Here is an 18,539-nt window from a genome sequence, read left to right as displayed (position 1 = left end):
TCAATAACCATTGATTGAGGGTGTCCAGCCAAAAACAATGAGAAAATGAGCCAACAATAGTCTTAGCCTTTGACCATATTAGATATAGTTGCAGCTGAAATTTGTTATATGTTTCAGTCATAACAAAGCACCCATATGGAACAAATATTGGCAGTATGGCAGCTGATGAAACTAGGAAAAATTAGACAAATTATCAATTGCTCACTCCCAAATTACCCCAAAAAGACATTAGATCGATTTTCAGTAGCTTTGCTTTCAAATTTCTTCATTCCATGAGTCACCACTACCTTCTGCCAAACTAAATATGTCTATGAACGGCTGGAAACTTTAATGGAAAGAAACATAAAACTCAAAATACGTAGGAAAATTTAAGCTTCTTCATGGAAGACCTTCATGGAAGGCTAGCAAGTCAGGAATGTGTGGAGACAGAAATAATGCATCGACAATACCTTTTGTTTTGGGTGGCTTTTGAGTTAATAAGCAATACAAAATGCATAAACTAGGCAACCAACTGACATGACTTGAAATTAAAGGTATCTCTAAAAAGAAATTAACTCTTTACTATTTTCCTTAAAATTTCTAATCCATCAAACTACTAGAATCTATGAAAATCCATTAGTCCTACAGTAAGGTTGATAAGATTTGGAATAAAGAGACTTGATGATGTTATCCAATGGGTGACAGAAGTTCGAAAAGAAAAAGTTTTCTGATTGGTTAAGGGCTCAGATTTTCAAACACTGTTCTAATGCACTATAACAGAAGTGACTGACTGACAGTAATCCTGAGTTGCTAGTGCTACCTTTATGTGAGTTTATCAAGGTTAAGTTTACAGTGTAGTCCTGTGCAAAAACCCTAGATTAAGTGAGGTGACTGAATTGCAGTTCTGGCTTTCCCACCAGTGTGCTTTGTGACCTCATGCCTATTATTTTATTTTCTGGATCTTGCTTCCTTCTTCTGGGAAGTGAGAGCACTGAACCAGATTGCTCTATATGGTTCTTTCTAGACCTCCAATTCTTCAATTATGCAGTGGCAAATAAAAAATTACTTATTCTCCGAGGGCTTGGGCTCTAGCTGTTATACTTGTATTGGGGGTTTATTTGCCAGAGATGGACCATTTGTTATGTGCCTTCCCTTGACTACCGTCACTCCTTTTAGTATGAATATCTCAGATGAAACAGAGAGGAACTGACTGGAGGTTCTGTTTTCAAAGCCACTTCCACAGATGGAACTTCTTTGTGAAGGCTCTTCTGGTAGACCTTGAAAATTCTCTGTTGACTAGAATTAGCTTACTGTTGAGCTAGCAGAAATTTTTACCAGGGCAGTAGTGAAGGGGTCCCAAGAAATGATATCTCAGATAAGCTTTTTTTTTTTTTTTTTTTTTAGATTTTTATTTATTTATTTGACAGAGAGAGATCACAAGCAGGCAGAGAGGCAGGCAGAGAGAGAGGAGGAAGCAGGCTCCCTGCTGAGCAGAGAGCCTGATGCGGGGCTCGATCCCAGGACCCTGAGACCACGACCTGAGCCGAAGGCAGCGGCTTAACCCACTGAGCCACCCAGGTGCCCCACAGATAAGCTTTTTTATCCTATACCTTAAATCTCAGATCCTTAATGGTTGCAGTAACAAATGGAAAGTCCTTGGGATATATTCTGGGGACTGGTAGAAGGAAATAGTGGAATGATTTTGTCAACATCAAATCAAACAGTTTTATTAAGTGTCCAACCCCAGATGCTGTGGAGGACAGAAAAAAAACAAACAAACTTAAAACTTCATTTTTCTGAAAGAGTTCAAAATAGAGAGAATAAAAATTCATGGTAGCAGTGACCAGTATTTGATTGTGAGGTTCAAAAGTGTCTTTGCTAAGTCAAATATTATGTTTCTGAGAGCCGTTGGATGTGAAGCCTCTGAAACAGAAGAACCACCTGCCACGCGGTCACTGGGCCATATGGTGATAACACTCACAATTTTTATCTCATCAAAGACATGCCCAAACAAAAAAATTAAATTGTCCTAAGTCAGCCTGAGATAAGGAAGGAGTTACAGTCAGCAACCTGAGAGTGCAGAGATACTTTTCTGATTAGTGAGTACATTCCCTCTGCTGAACACTGCGTTTGAGGCTGAGCAGAAATCACCAATAGCTTGGGAGAATGGAAATCTTTTGCCTACATGTGAAACCTCAGTGACTACCTAACCACCTTGAGGAGACAGAATCTTTAAGCAAGTTTAGTGTGGTAAAGTGATAAGCTCTGTCTTTTTTTTCCTGCTTCCTGCATTGAGGACATGAATAGTAATACTGGGTGAACATTCTGAAAATCCGTTAGTTAACTCTTGGGCCATCTAAATGCAAAGTGATATCTTAAAAGAAGATACCAATATACTTTTCTTTCTGATTAATAAGGTTAATTAACTGCCAAATTAACTTTTCTAAATTATAATTATTGCAGAACACTTGAACTGATGGGTCAATATCATTAATAACTGAAGTTGAACCACTGAAATAATTCGTGGTGATGATTAGAGGGACAAGGCAAAGCACTCAACTCATTCAATTAACGGTAACATATTTGGATGGCCTCTTAGGTTTTCAAAGCCCTTCTATAGTTGAACCTCAAAACAAGGTGTAATATTTTAATTCCCACTTTATTAATGAGGAGAATGTAAGACCCAAGGATATTAAGTAACTGCGCCAAGGGGAAGAAATGCTATTAAGTAGGGGAACTGGGTGAGACTTAAATGTGGAACTTCAGTTTCCTATGCAATACTTCATTGATCTTTCTGTTTTCTGCTGGGGCTGTTTCTGGGCAATAAAATGCCTCTGGTGATATTTAGATTGGAAAGACACAGAAAGAAAGAGAAAAATTGTGGCCACCATATTTGAGCCAGGCTTTTTCACTTATGGGACACTGACAGCTATTTATTATATGACTAAGAGGGAAAATGCCATAAATATTGAGGTCATAGATAATGGTCTTCTTTTTCATTTGCTCCAGTGGTCATTATCATATTTCTTTTTTTTTTTTTTTTCATTATAATTCTAAGCACAAAGTTTTGCTTTATACCATTTCTACCTTCCTTTACTGATGTTACTAAAATAAATGAGTTCTGTAGCTATAACACAAAAAGGAGTGCCTACAAATACCTTCTAGATAGCCGATAGGAACAATTTTTTAATTTCAGAAAAAATTTTTCAAAGCCACAGTGAATGTTCTCACTGTTTACTCTGGGCGATGGAACATAAACTCCTGATTAACCAGTGACTGATAATGAGCTTTTCTGTTTCTTTCACTTGTGGCTTTCCCATCCCTCTAGTTGCTTCTCTTCTGGAGACTTCTAGTCCAGTAGTTCTCAACTAGGGGTGATTCCACACCCCTACCCTGAGGGGATCAGGCAATGTTGAGATGCTTTTGATTGTCATGACTCAGAGGAGGGATACTAGCATCCAGAGGGTAGTAGCCAAGTCTGGTGCTAAACATTCACAAGGCACAGAACTCCCCTCCCCCAGTAAAAAGTTACCTGGCCCAAAATGTCAGTAGTGTTGAGGTTGAGAAACTGTTGCCAATGACACTGCTGAGGGAGGTGAGTGGGGAGTATAAGAATAAAATAGGATTTAAAAACATGTCCCTTTGTCTCACAAAGGGGCTGGAGCTGGGGGCAGTGAAGAAGGAGAAGTGAGGAGGCCAAAATCTATAGTGTCCTCAAAGCAGTATAATCTAGAATTCTAACTCTTGGTGCTCCTTTCCCCAGTTTCGTAGATAATCAGGAGTTGTTGGCTGTATGTGCGTTGGCTCAATGCAGACTTTCTTAATCACTTGCCTCTGATGAAAGAGCCATTTCATCAGGGTAAATGGCAAAGAGGCAGTACCATCTTCCCAGCAATATTCACAGAATTGACTCTATGACTAACCCAATTTCAAAGTTTAAAAAGACCACTCCAATAATCTTTTAATATCTCATAAAGACCACAGATTAAAAAGAAAGTCTGAAGAGATTCATAGAGCATTTGCCTGGAAGTCTGCAAAAAATCAGGTGTAAATTTCTTTTGGCCTGGGGCTGTCAGAGAAATCTCCAGAAAAAAAGCTGATCCAACAACTCGTCAGTCTGTTTCAGATTTTCCAGAAGCACAGCTTTGCTAAGTCATTCCAAAGCAGCTCTACCCAAGTTGACATTGGAGAGAGTGACCAAAGAGTCAGAATAATATAATATACAATAATAGTCTAAATTATGACCTTAAGTGGACTTGGAATGCCTAAAGCACATCTGAAGATTTTGTGTAATGTATAAGAAACAGGCAAGGAATTACTTTAGTTTGTGCAAATTTCTACACCAAGGGAAAGTGTTAAACTTAAGTTTCAGGTGAGTTTACTGGAATGAGAGAGCCACCAAGATCTATATTCATTTCGGTGAGCCTGATTGGAGGCCTGTCCCAGCCCATTTTAATATACTGGGTAACTTGACATGGGCACGGTTCATTGCTGCCAAAAGACAAACACCACATTGGAATCAGAAAAGAGAATCAATAGTACCTTTTTCTATTTCTGCCACTAAGTAACAGTGTGACCTTGGACATGTCACCTCTCTATGAGTTTCATTCTTGATGTATGACTATTTTTCAAGGGGTTCCAACCTTGTAGCAGTCTTTAATTTTACTTCCTTTGAATAATCAGGTATTTTTAAGAAGCAGGTACTAGAGAGATATATACTTAATCAATAATCAGGTCCTTGGGTGTCTTTCCAGATGCTTCAGCACGGCATTTCTTTCTTTTTTTTTTTTTTTTTTTTGGCATGGAGACCCTATCCTGTAGTATGCCTGAGCATTTAATGCAAAAGGTTTTAATTTAAAAGAGTGTGTGGTCTCTACGGGTTGCACAATTTTTCTTTGTGTCCATGCTGCTGCTGATCAAATATTGCAAAGCCATTAATTACCCTAGGACAAATGCAGAGGGCCACATGCAAAAGTTCTGGCCAATTGTATAAAGCAATATGCCAGATATAAAGTAAGTGAAGGGTTTTTCTCGGTATTTAAGGTTCAGTGAAAAAGTAAGAGGGGCAGCTATGCCAAGAATGAAAAGCCAGAGCTTGCCAAGTGCTTCTTTAAGTGGCTTTAGCCAATGTGAGACTAAACAATGCATTAAATGGCCGACAACTTACTGCAGTTAAGGAATCACACGTCAAATAACAGCTCTTTGCTGTTTTAAACATGATATCACATATAGATAAAGACAAACAAAATGCTGTGTTGTCATCTTCTTAGTCTAACAGCTAATAAGGCCTGAAGATTTGAACTTTCCAGGCAACCAAAAGTAATTATTTGTGATGTAAGAGCTTACTGATGTTTCAGAGAGAGGTGTAGGATGGAACTCTGGCTGGGCAGCAGCTCCGGGCAAGAACAATTTTTTTGCCACCATGGTTGTCAAAGACATCTGGCTTCATGAAAGAGCAAAGGCTTTGTAGCCCATTATTGAAAACAATGAGAAGTCTACTTGAGAGAAATCTTGTACTTGTTTTCAGTGTCTGATTTTTTTGTTATAGACTGTGAAATGGGAAGGAAGGCTGCTAGAGGGGTGAGGTTGGCTCTTTACAGAGGCCCTGAGGAAGGCTGGCATGGTACATGATGTCTGGAAAATGCATATGGTAGCCCAGGGAATTTGAAAAATAGAGAAGACAGTCTTAACTGTCTTCTGGATCCAAAGTTCCTAACTCACTAGCCACTTAAGAAACAATACATCCAAAACCAACAGTGTCAAACAGCTGGTTGAATGGTATCTGCACAGGTGAAAGCCTTACATCCAAACCCCAGGCTGTCTCATAACTCCTTCCATAGTCAAGCTGGAGAAGTCTCTTTCTGCTTGGCACACTATCTGGATTATGGCACCTTGTGCTCACCTCTCCTTTACACCTGTCTTCCATAACACCCAGAGAAAGATTCCCAGTCCAAACAAACAGCCCTTTTTCAGTTGGTCTTTGAGAAAAAACAACAGAACTAAGAGCTGCAAGAAATGAGGCACTTGACATTTGCAAGCAGAGAAGGAAGAAAATGTGAAGTTGTCCAGAAGAAGAGTTCCCCCGGATTGTACTGCATATCCTGGTGCTCACAGGTGAGCTGCAGTATTTACCCTGAGTAGGGTCCAGTCTCTTGAACAGCAACAGCCCCTAATCAAAGATTTTCTTGGGCACCCTGAAGATATTCAATTAGTATTTCCTAAATTTTCTGGAAGATAAAATGTAGGGTCATCACATGAATATCTCCCTCATGCCTCTTTTCAAAGAAGTGTTCAGAATCAACTGTGTTACTCTCTCTCAGAAGAGGATAGGATTTTTGGAAGCATCTCCCTATGCCATAACATTTTGGGCCTCTGAACAATGTAAATGGCCAAATGAACATGCTTCTTGGAGACAAGAGACCTTGACTTTTGTTCTAGATCTGTCCAGTGAGGTAAATCACAAAATCTCAGTTTCTCATAATTCTAATTTGTCCAGTGAAGAAATAATTCTTCCCTTCCAGGGATAAAACCAAAGTGAGAGAGCTGATACAAGTGAATTTTGAAAAAGTAAATATACTAGTCAAACACAAGACATTCTTCTTTCTATTGATATTGCTATTACTACTAATAATAGGTTTTATCAGCTACCCCTAAGGAGAGTAAATGAGTGTCTAACTAATTGGGCTGTTCAGATGCCTCAACCTTTGCAATAGACTCTGCAACTGACCCCACAAGAAAGTACATAAGTACGGCTAACGTGTACGGTGCTTACTGTGTGCCAGGCAGTATTCTAAGTTAATATGTCCTAATACATTAATTCCTTTAATCCTAACACCAGTTCTATGAGGTAGGCCCCATTTTACAGATGAGGAATTGAGGAACAAAGAGGTTAAGTAATTTGCTCAAGGCCACCCACCAAGTAAACTAGAATTCAGACTCTGAATTCTTGGCAGTAGAGACCATGTTCTTGGTCCTGAACCCTTCACTCTTCTGCTTCTTATAATTCTCCATCAGGGAGATAGTCTTAAAGAATATTAAAATCTCAGAAAAACGCAAATTATCTTCTAATTTCTCACAGAAACTATCACCTTTTAAGTGGTCCTTTGTTTGCATAGACTGGTCCTCTTGGGCATATTTAAAGAGTAATAGCAAGCATTTAACATCAATACAAAAAACTCCTTACTTTTCTTTAAGAATATCTGTGGCCTAGTAACTTAGTGGTGCTAATGAGGGCAGGGCCATAAGGTCAAACCGCACAAGTGCCAAATAATTTCAAAGAGAAAAGCTTTTCCACAGCCAGAGACTGTACCCTTAATTTTGACCAGCTGTCATACAAATGCATGGGTACCAAGCCATGGAATACAAATGGTGTGGCTCAACCCCAGCCCCACTCAAAGCAATGCTAATGGTGTATATCTTTGAATGCCCTGAACTATATACTCCCTTCTTTAATTGGAAAGGCTGTTTCAACAGGCCTGGCAAAAGGAGGTTGGTCAAGATTTAGAAGCCTATAGATTCTTATTTGCTCCTTCTGGTTTAATAAAGGGCAACTAAAAATTGACCTACTCCCTTGTTCTCACATCCAAGAGAGTGAGAAAATGTAAAGATGAGAACTGTCATCTGGTCGTTCCTCACAAAGAAACCCAGCAATCTGCTTGCATGAGGCATGTGCTCCTTTGGTTAGATGACCTTTGTGTATTTGGTCATGTCTGAACTTCCGTTCCATTCCTGAGGGGTTGAAATCCAGCTTAAAACAAAATAAAGCAAAACAAAGAAGCTGGCTATTCTTTCTTTAAGTACTGGAATCTTCTATCTTTGGGGGCAAACAAAAACTCTTTAGGGAAGATAAAGAACACTAAATGTTCTTTGGTCACTACTTAAATTTAAGGTTCGACTTTCCTGAATAGCACCAAATCCTTGCTCATTATAACCTGGACTATGAGTCTGTTAAAATTAGAAGAAGTCATTTGCTTTAACAAAATCCCCTTGTTTTATGGACAAGGACATTTTGACCCAGGAAGTTTAAATGCCTGCCAAAGTCATACAGCTAATGAGTGACAGGTCTGGGAGCAGTTTTCTGAGCACTATATTTCAAATGAAAGAAGCCTGAGTTAATAATAATACCTAGATCTAGGAAGGTTATTACAATCAATAACCATGAATTTCATTGCAAAGTTTCACTTCAACTCTATAAAAGCAGTATGTTTTAACACGTGAAGAATGGCCTTATTTTATTCAGACCTGTTCTTAATAACTATGCATTGGAAGCATGTTTTACAAAACCTATAAATCTGGAATAGCTGAAAGGATATCCAACTTTCTTTTCTAATTGATTTACTTCTCCTTTTTCCCAGACCACTGAGGTAAAGCATATACAGTTTATTTAAGGGACTGTTTATAGACTCTTAAAACTAAAAAGGACCCCAGAAACTTCCTTTCTTTTGGTTGCTCTTAATTGAAACCATCCAAGATGGTTGGTTGTCTGTCAAATTTTTAAGTATCTCCAAAGAGAGAAATTCCACAAGCCCCTAAAGTACATGTTAAAATGTTTAATCACCATGACTGTCAAAAAATTATATCTATGGCAAGCTTAACTTCTTCTTTTTCACTTGAAGCTCTGTTCCTCTTGCTATGTTTCATGCAAAATGAGGTTATAACAAGCCCTCCTCTATGAGGGCTCCATCAATCTGGCGAGATAATAGCTAGCTCTTTCCCAATGTGCCACTTCATTACGCCACCATTTTTCTCACAGGACTGTGAGAGCACAAGACTGGCTGATACCTTCTCTTACTATGATGCAAAGGGAAGAATTAGTAATTAGCTCTTCATTGGAACTTTCATTTCGTAAAATGTCTGGGGAAGCTGCATTAATTATAGAGGAACTGTTCTACTTATGCTAGAAAAATTGTTCACAAAACAGATAATCTAGAAGGTTGCCTCCACTATGTTGTAGTGGAACTTGTGCTTATAGAGAAATATGAGCTCATTCACACACTGGGTCAGTCTATACAAAGTAAACATTAATTTTTTAAAATTCAGAACTGTTCTGTTTCTAATAGGTTAAAAAAAACTCCCCTTGTTAAACACTCTGACCTGACAAAAAAAAATAAATATTGAGGCAATTTTCTTTTAGATATTTGAATTTTAAACGAAGATCAGAAACTGCTTTCCACTCTTAAAAAAAGAAAACAACAACGAAACTATATTTTCAAAATGTATTTGAAGCAGCTTAAAATAAAAGGCACAACCACAATACAACTTGGAAGGTAAGGGTAAAAACAATGAAAAGAGTCAACTGACAGGGAATAGAGGTGAAGAACACTGCTTTCCTCTAAAAAGTATCTCAAAGACCCATAAATGCTTAGAGTTGACTTCTCCACAAACACTAAATCTCAGGGGACAAAAAGGAAACTCAATAAAATTTGTTGACAACAGTTAATGCTTGTTAGGATAATTGGCTCAGACACAAAACAGACCATCAATGTAGGCTTAAGGATTATGACCAAAATGCAGACTCTAAGTCATTGTTAGTATCCACCATATTCAGTTGAATAAAAGAAAAACAATTTTATCCAACAGCTGGGTAAGTAGGAGGCAGGAATTATCCAAAGTACTTGACAAACCTAAATCTTTATGGTTCTGAAGACTAAGATCCCAAATAAGTAATTCCATTCCATTCAACTGGATTCAGTTGGATACAGTTTAATTCAAGCTTGTCAGTCCAGTGATCAGATATGAGACTCTACTATCTCAGCCAGGCATTGAGCTAGATACTGGGATTCCATGGTAAATAGTCTATGGCATCAAGAAGCCCATTGAGAGGGTAGATCCTGGTTAGGTGATTTCAAATGGGACAAAATATTCAGGAAAAGGGCAAAGAACTATAATCTATTCTCCTATGATTATTTTTCTCTTATGACACTTGAAAATACTTATGTGTATTTTTTTAATCTCCTAACTAGACTATGAGTTCTTTGAAAGCAAAGTCAATTTCTCATTCATTTCTAGGCATCTCATTCATGCCTAGTACAATGTCTGACATGTAGCAGATGCTACACTGATGTTTTGAATTAAAAAATTTAAAGGGGTTAACTTCTTTTGGGCAGAAAGGATTGTCCAATTCACTAGAAAGTTAAAAAGAATACTTTTGGTCTATGTCAGACAATAGTCATGGAATTCTATAAGGCAGAATTTATGAAACATGGTCTCAGTGACAATACTGACAACAATCAACAATCTATGAAACCATTTTCGATCCAATGTCATACTCTGAACATCAAAAGCTGCTGTATATAACCTTTCCCTTTCAAGTTATTCGAATGGAATCGAAAAATATTTGCTAAAATTTGATCATTGTAGTAACAATGAAAGAACCTTTTTGGTGCCTTGAAATTGGTTTTCATCCTAGTTGTCAAATACTCTTAACCATCTGTGTGCACATATATCAGTATTATATGGTTACTTGAGACCAAATCATTATTTACATTCCCATTTTTCATTATCTAATGCAAACATCACAGGCACAGAATGTCCAGTTTTCTTGCACTCTACATGGAAATCCTGGAACACATCAAGTTGAACAAGACAATTCATCCTGGCACATAACAGAAGACAATTGTGGGCTTGGCAGTTACCTTGATCCTTGGATCAAAGGAAATTGCAAAAACAGATTATCAAGGCAAAAAAAAAATCCTCTTGGACATAATATGTGAGAATAACTTAGTCATTTTTTATATGTGGATCAGTAGCAGCAAAGTAAAGAATAATGACATCTCATCATTGGGTGATGTTGATGTAATACATTTGCCTTTCATTGTATATTTCAAAGGTAAAAGAAGTCTGCTATTTGAAAAGTACTCACCCAGTGAACTTATTCATCTACTCTACAATACAGAACTGGATAGAATTTCTTTATTGCCAGAAAAATAAATGAATTCACTCTATTAAAGCATTAGCTGGAAACAGAGAAGGGTGTTTGCCCATTCAGGTAGCACTTCTCATTCTCTGTCACCAGTTGTTTAAAAACTATTTGTTGCCAAATCTATGGTGAGTGCAAATCATCAGTCCCCCATTGGCTTCTCCCTTCCCATCTCCCCTACTCATCCCAGTCTGCTCTATACAGCACCTCCCCGACACATGCTCACACTTGTGCATACACTGCACATAACACACAGGCACACACCACCTTCCCTGGGAAGAAGATGAGAAAGACTTGAAGTATGTGAGTCATCAGAGGAGCTATTCAAAACTTAGTGGGCAACTGAGGTAAGCTGTCTACACTCGAGTGATAATGAACCTCTAAGAATGATTCATGATCACTGAGGACCTGAACATCAGTTTCCTGGAACTCTCTAAAATTCTAAATAATTATATAGAATGAGCAATTGGCTTTAAATCTTTCACAGTCCTATACAATAAGGACAATAAGATATATTATACAATAAGATAGATGCCTCTGAGGTAGATTCTGTAAGTGCTCATTTCCCCCAGGCAACATTGACTTATGTTTGTGTTTATTACTTGCAAACATTGACTGGGCTGTCTATTTTTTATTGACTGTCAGCTTTTTAATCACTTGAGATCTACTTATGGGATAAGTAACCCCACACTTGTCAGAAACCCGTTTCCAGATGGAGATATCACAGGAGAGTCCCAGAGAAAAGGAAGGCAATAACAAAACATCAAGGTCAATTTGCATAGAGGACAAATTAATATGGCATTTCACTTTGCATTTAGAGAGTGGCTATGTTTTTGCAAATGTGCCTTTGAGCAAAGTTCACCTTCTGTCCCTGATGCTTTCGTATTGCATGGTGACATCTGGGATTTGCCCCTTAATTCTTTTTCCCAGTCCACCTTACTATTTTACTCTGAATTACCTAGCACTTAAAACAGGCCTCGATGTTTCCATATGTTTATATGGGCACCCACAGATCACAAAAACAAAAACTTCAATTCCCCAGGGTCATTCTGTCCCCTTCCTTTTACTGAAAGTGAGGGTAGAGTACAATAATTTTGAGAAAGCTCGGCAGGAAGTAGTTAAAAGACAAACTGCTAAGGAGGAAAATTCCATCCCAAATCTGCAAAACCTGTCACAGCCCCGCTGACACACTAGGCTTAGTTTAAGGTGAGGAATCTCAGAAGCGGAGGAAGGAGGCCAGCCATGGGCAGTCACTCAGTTATTCACACACTCCCTGCGGTTGTAAATCCACAGAGCGGGGGTGGGGGGCTACTTACTGAAATAAAAACCCCTGTCTCCACACACGAACTGAAGAGCATCCACCAGTTCAGCCCCACAGAGTGTCTCTGGTCCAGCTGTCGCGGAGCTGGTGAAGGTGAGCAAGCACAGGGCCAGGTAGAAGAGATGAGAGGAGGACATGATGTGCAACTTTACCTGCCAAAAAATAGAAGGATGGTCATGTTTGCTCCTTGGTCCCTGCAAGGGCAGTGGGGGTGAGGCAAAGGTGCATCAGCCCTAGCATTCCATTATTGCCATTAGTTAGAACTACCCTGCACAGAATTGCAACGGAGTGCATGACAGACCACAGGGTGGTGTGGATTGAGCATGGCTTGGCATCAAACCACCTTTTTAACCCCCTTGCCACTCTGGACTTCACTGAACCTCTTCTTTACAAGTTCCATTGCAACTCAATGAGATAAAATATCTAGAAACATTCACTATATAAGTGGAAAATGCTATTATCACAGTAGAATCCTATAGCACTCAGAGATCCTGATAAACCTTCTGAATTATCAAAGGTTAAACTACACTCATTCCAGATTTGGGGCCAAATATATTTTATTAATTTAAATTCTCTAAAGATTGTCATCCACAGATGGCATAGGCATTCATTATGGACCAGAATATTAAGTTAACTAGAACATCGTTTTCCAGCTACTGATTAAAGATAATTCACTGTGGATAAAAAAGTCTTTGCGAAAATGTTATATGTCATTATAGGGTTTTTTTTTTGGTTTTTTTTTTTTTTTAGATTTTATTTATTTATTTGTCAGAGAGAGAGCACAAGCGGGCAGAGTGACAGGCAGGGGCAGAGTGACAGGCAGAGGCAGAGAGAGAAGCAGGCTCCGTCTTGGACAAGGAGCCCGATGCGGAACTCGATCCCGGGACCCTGGGATCATGACCTCAACTGAAGGCAGCGGCTTAACCAACTGAGCCACCCAGGCATCCCTACAGGGTTTTGTTTTTGTTTTTGTTTTTGTTTTTTTCATTTAATGAGAGAGAGAAAGAGAGAAACAGAGACAGAGAGGAAGACAGAGAGGCAGAACAACTTCTTACCTGGGGAATATCAGCAGTTAATAAAACCACAAGTGGAAGTGAAAACAAAACAAAACAAAACAAAACAAAAAACCAGAAACAGGAAAAATAGGATTTAGGAATCAAATTGGCTCATGCTAAGTAGACCCTACATCTTCTGTATTCTAAAGCCTTCTGTGTCAAGTAAAATATCAAATCAACATACGTGGAGAGATTGCCTTCCATGAACAGGGCATTGGGCTCAAAACCTGCAAAAGATTTTTTTTTTTTGTCACAGAAATTCTGACTTTATGTTTTGGAGGGACTTATGTGTCTCTGTAACCATTTTATAGCAGAATATACTGAGGGACCCCCATAATAGCCAAATAGCAGCCTGGCTGAAGGCAGAATTTCTGTGGCTCAGGGCTTCATCCTCTCTCAAAGTAGTAGAAACAACGTTAAGGTCGCTAAGGTGATCACTAACTTTTCCATATCCCTCCTTGTGGCACAAGGATGTGGCTTCTTCCAGGAAGCCTCCCAAGGCGAGTAGCCACTTCCCTCAGATACATTTACTTTCAGTGGTCTTGGAAGAATCATTGGCCAGATGAAAGCAAGGGACCTTATCTAAAGGGTCATGGAGTTACGCTGGAAGTGATCATTATAAAAAGAGGCTTTTCTGAACCTCACAGTAGTGGCAGGCCCATTCAACTCCAACCCTTTTGGTGAAACAGACTCAGTCATTCGCCTTCCTGGCCCTCCATGAACTCAGAACCTAATGGCTCTCTACATCAGTGGCAGAGTTTGCTCCATCATTTTTTTTTTTTTTTTTTTTAAAGATTTTATTCATTTATTTGACAGATAGAGATCATAAGTAGGCAGACAGGCAGGCAGAGAGAGAGGAGGAAGCAGGCTCCCTGCTGAGCAGAGAGCCCGATGCGGGGCTCGATCCCAGAACCCTGAGATCATGACCTGAGCCGAAGGCAGAGGCTTAATCCACTGAGCCACCCAGGTGCCCCTGCTCCATCATTTTAATTAAGATTTCCATTTTTGTGGCCAGCTCAGCAACTGGGAAAAAAAACCAAAAAACAAAACAAAAAAACCCTTAAATCCCTGACTCTCGTTAACACAACATAAATACTTAGTTAATGCTTGTAAAACAGTTTAAGATGAAAAGTGCCCTCCATTTGCAAACCATCATAAATAATGGACATAAAATAGAAGAGGAGGTAAAAGCTCAAATGAACACTTCCTCCATTTTCTCAAATAGGACCTCTGCATGGAAACCCTCCACCCCCACAGAGCCAAAGCCACCAAGACTGATAGAAACAGATTCTCATCCAATCTGCACTTTTTTTTAGTTATAAAATAATTGATGGGGGTTTTCCCCTTCAGTATTTTCAGTGGAAATCGAAACAGTTCCAACCTGTCTGGATTTCATTGCCTTTTTCAAAAGAACAAACTCCGAATTGATCTTATAGAACATATCCCACACTCTGGCAATGGGCCAGTTCTAGAATGCATGCTATTCTGCCAATCTTATTTCTCCATCCCTCCCTTGTTTGTTGAGTTTATAGTAATGCTGAAGGCCAAGCACCTGTAACTGTAGATGGCTTGAAGTTCTTCAGTTCTCATGAAATCCGTGGAAAGAGGTAGCCTTAGTGAATTAAGAACTCTGTGAGATGTCAGAACTATATTTTACATAGTTATTTCTGGCATAACACATATAAGTTCTCACATATAGACCACTGGCACTTCAAAATATAGATTTATTTTTTATAATTTTTTCTTTTTTCTTTTTCTTTTTCTTTCTATTTTGCTGAGTTATGTTGGTAGATAAATATCAGCACTTACAGTTCTAGAATAAGAGAAAACCTCCACTGCATTTTCCTTTAGTTCAGGGAACAGTCCAGCATACCCACAGAGAACCAGAGAATTTTATCACATTATGTTCCCCCCAAAGAAAGCAATAACAAACTTGCTTAGGGGTTAAAAGTTTGAAACAAGTGGCCCCATATGTCCGTTCTTTTCTTGTTCGTCTATTTTGCCAGGCACAAAAGAAACAAAGAGAGAGAAAGGAAAGATAGAGAGAGAAAGGAAGGAAGAACCAGAAGGAGAAGAGAAAAAAAAAAGAAAGAATTCAGAGCACTGTTTCTCAAAAATCATTCACAAATTCAAAATTTAAGAGACCTTTCTTTTTTATCTTAAGTAAATGGAATATCAATTGATTCCAGATGTCTGGCTTACAATGAAAATGCCCAGCAAAATTGAAGGGCAATAGTCATAAGAAAATACTCACTGTAGGTGTAACCATTTTTTGTGTGTTCCAGATCTTTTACAGCAGGTCAGGGTGGGTATTATGAAGCTGATGTGAATAGAAAACTGAGGACTTAAAAACATGTGCTGCTTTGTGGGTGGGGTTTGTGAAAGCATCTAGTTACATTTGGAGACCCAGGCAGGTATGCCATTAGCCTGGGTAAACTGCCTTTTGTCTATTCAAACAATGAACAAATTGCACAGCTGGGATTTGAGTCCATTTTTCCCCCCCCCCCCCCCCCCCCCCCCCTCCCCCCCCCCCCACCCCCTGCCAGCTCAAGGCACCAATTTACATTGTGTGCCTATTGTAGCTGCTTGGAACAGGGATCCCAAGCTCTAGTCTTCTGCCTTACCCCCTTCCCTCTGAACCAAACACTTAGAAATATCTTAAGACTCACAGTACAATCAGCTTGTGAGTTCTGCCTCTAGGCAAGACACCTTTACTTAATTGAATTACATTTGAAGGACCATGCAGCTCCCTCAAGCCACTTCTTGTTCCAGGTAAAGGGGAAAAGCAACAACATTGCTAGTACTATTTCTGAAACATTCATTTGGAGACAGTTTTCCGAACTTGTAATCAATGCAGAGATAACACTCAACAACACCTTTTATGATCACCTAAGTAGTGAGACAAAAACCTGAGCTGTCAGACTACATATATATATTATATATATAGTATAGTATATAGTATATAGAGAGAATTCATTTCTTTTAAAAAGCAAGATAGTCAGCATGTGTCTTGGTAACTGGAAGGTAGCAGAATCAGGTGCCCGACAAAGATGTATTCTTAACTCCTAAGCCACTTACTTGACTAAGAAAAATCCTAGTGGTGGAGTATTTGAAAGCAGCGAATGAATGCTGTACTAAGTGGCAGGGACGTTTTATGAATTGAGCTCTTAGGCAATTGCACTGAGGAGCCAGTGACAGCGGCTTAAAAATGCTTGCAAACTGGAAAAACACAAGTCTTGAAGGATATAATTTTGCTGAGAATGGAAACTTGAACTAGGGCCAGTGATTGGAAACGAGAAGTTGGCATTAACAGCGACAGCCAAATTTACCTAAAGAGACTTTACAACACCGAGTATAAAAATCAGAGTTTTACAACACAAAATCCCAAGTCCAAACTTCACCTATGAAAGTCCCCTTCCAAAGAGAAAACTTGGACATGCAGTTGCTAGAAAGTTTCCGCTTTCCATATATACAGCATGCATTTGTTTAAATCATACAAATATGCAGGGTCAGCAGGAGTTGTCAAGTTCTGTTTCAGAAGAGCATATTAAACTTCTCTGTAACTTTGACTCTCTGGGCAGAAGTGCAGAGAGTTCTGGGACCTTAGCTCCAAAGATCATATTTAAAAGCTTTAACATCACCTAAAAGGTAACTCTTCGTATGTAGCATGCTTGTAATAAAAAGTCCTGACAACTTAAAGCACACACACACACATACACACACACACATGCATACACATGAACACGGTCTTAAAAATAAAACATCTGCACCTGCAAAAAAAAAATCTAAAAGTTCATATCCATGCTCTATAGCCTTTAACCATAGATAGGATTTAAAGGAATCGTCTATAATGATACCACGGAAGCCCTGCAGAAGTGGAGGATTTAGCATAAGTACCTTGCAATAGTTTCTACTCATACAGATATCTGTGTAAAAGCATCCATCTCCCGGAGCTAGTTTTTCAGATCCCACAGAATTGCATATTCAGCAATTTATAAATAACTCCCAGTTCCGAAACAATGAAAATTCTAAAGTGAATAACATTTCTAGGCAGAAGCAAACAGTACACAATTTAAAGAAAATTCCCCAATGACTTCAAAGAGTAAGAAATATTTACCTTCAAGAAATCACAAAAGCAGCACTTAAATAATTGGTTTGGAAGACTGCTGATTTTTCCCATTGCTTCTGAAGTGCAAAGTCTGGAAATGAATTGGTTAGCAGGAATAATGAGGCAAAAAGAAATCCAGAGAGATGGGAGATGTTGAGAGCAATGTCACATTTCAATTTTGAGGACTTTATTCCATTGCGCAGGCTCTATCTGCTCTGAATTTAGCAGTGACAGTGAGATTTAGCAAACAGAAGAGGGATTTAGAGAAAATCCTCACATTTATCTACAAAACACAGACACTGTAGACAGGAAACAGCTGGGGGAACATTTGCCTTCTCTCTCTCTCCCTCTTCTGGCAAAGTTATCGAGTAAGGACTTTTTTGGGCATGGTGACAAATAACATCATACCTTTGCATTTTAAAACTAGAGCACAGAAGCATTTTTTTCCCTTAAAAGAATGTGTGTTAGTGACAGGGTTAGCAGACATTAATATACTGATGCTGCCATAGAAAATAAGGATCTGTTCTCTGATTAACTTTCTACTGGGCATAGAGACAACACATCTGCTAATACACCTTACCGGTATTAAAGGAACATACAATGGAGGATGGGCAAGCATTTTAATATTCCAGGGCAAATGCAAAATTAAAAAACAGAAATGAAGAAAAAACCATCTCGAGCAAACCTCACAATTTTAACCCTGAAACGACTGGGATAAAGTAGGTTGGAAGACAGCACTGGGGTGACCCCTTGTCCTAGTTGCCAAGCAAGGGGAATGATCTCATTTCCTAGAACCTAGAAAAGGGGCAGGCAGCATTGAAGTTGGCTCCCTTTAGGACACTGTCTCATGCTTTTTGCCCGTGACAGGGCAAAGACTTTGCTAAGCTGTAAAGCCAATTGAAAAAAGTAAAATCTTTTTCTTCCTTTCTCTACTAGCCTTCCTATCACCAGTGCCGTGCCCCCCACCCTGCCACCGCCCCACCAAGGGGGAGGGCACCTGAGGGGCAAACTACTTTTCCATTGCTCATATTTTTCTGCATAACTCGAACCTGTATGTGTGTGTTGTGTATGTGTGTGTTTTCTTTCTCCAATTTTTGTGTATTCTAAGTAACACCAGCTGGCTAGCAATACCCTCTCAAGGGTTATGATGTCATTCAA

At 39.0% G+C, this 18,539-nt stretch overlaps 1 protein-coding gene across 3 annotated transcripts in view; it reads right to left on the bottom strand.

Annotated features, from left to right (window-relative positions):
- The window catches only part of LOC111142036 (insulin-like growth factor I), a 126,388-nt gene extending 108,132 nt beyond the window's left edge, over positions 1–18,256 (bottom strand). The window contains exons 1-2 of one of the 3 annotated variants that reach the window (XM_022494959.1): positions 17,391–18,256; positions 12,214–12,370 (exon numbers count right to left, since the gene is read on the bottom strand). In XM_022494959.1, coding sequence (XP_022350667.1) covers positions 12,214–12,370; positions 17,391–17,453 — 220 coding nt within the window. In that variant the 5' untranslated portion in view covers positions 17,454–18,256. Of the gene's footprint in view, positions 1–12,213; positions 12,371–15,527; positions 15,543–17,390 lie in introns of those variants that run through there. The other 2 variants (XM_022494958.1, XM_022494960.1) reach the window with 2 other exon arrangements.
- Positions 18,257–18,539: the final 283 nt, after the last annotated feature.

Source organism: Enhydra lutris, unplaced genomic scaffold (assembly GCF_002288905.1).
Source record: "Enhydra lutris kenyoni isolate GAN:26980312 unplaced genomic scaffold, ASM228890v2 scaffoldscaffold7, whole genome shotgun sequence".
Classification (NCBI taxonomy): Eukaryota; Metazoa; Chordata; class Mammalia; order Carnivora; family Mustelidae; genus Enhydra; species Enhydra lutris.
This window is presented reverse-complemented; position numbering and strand designations above follow the sequence as displayed.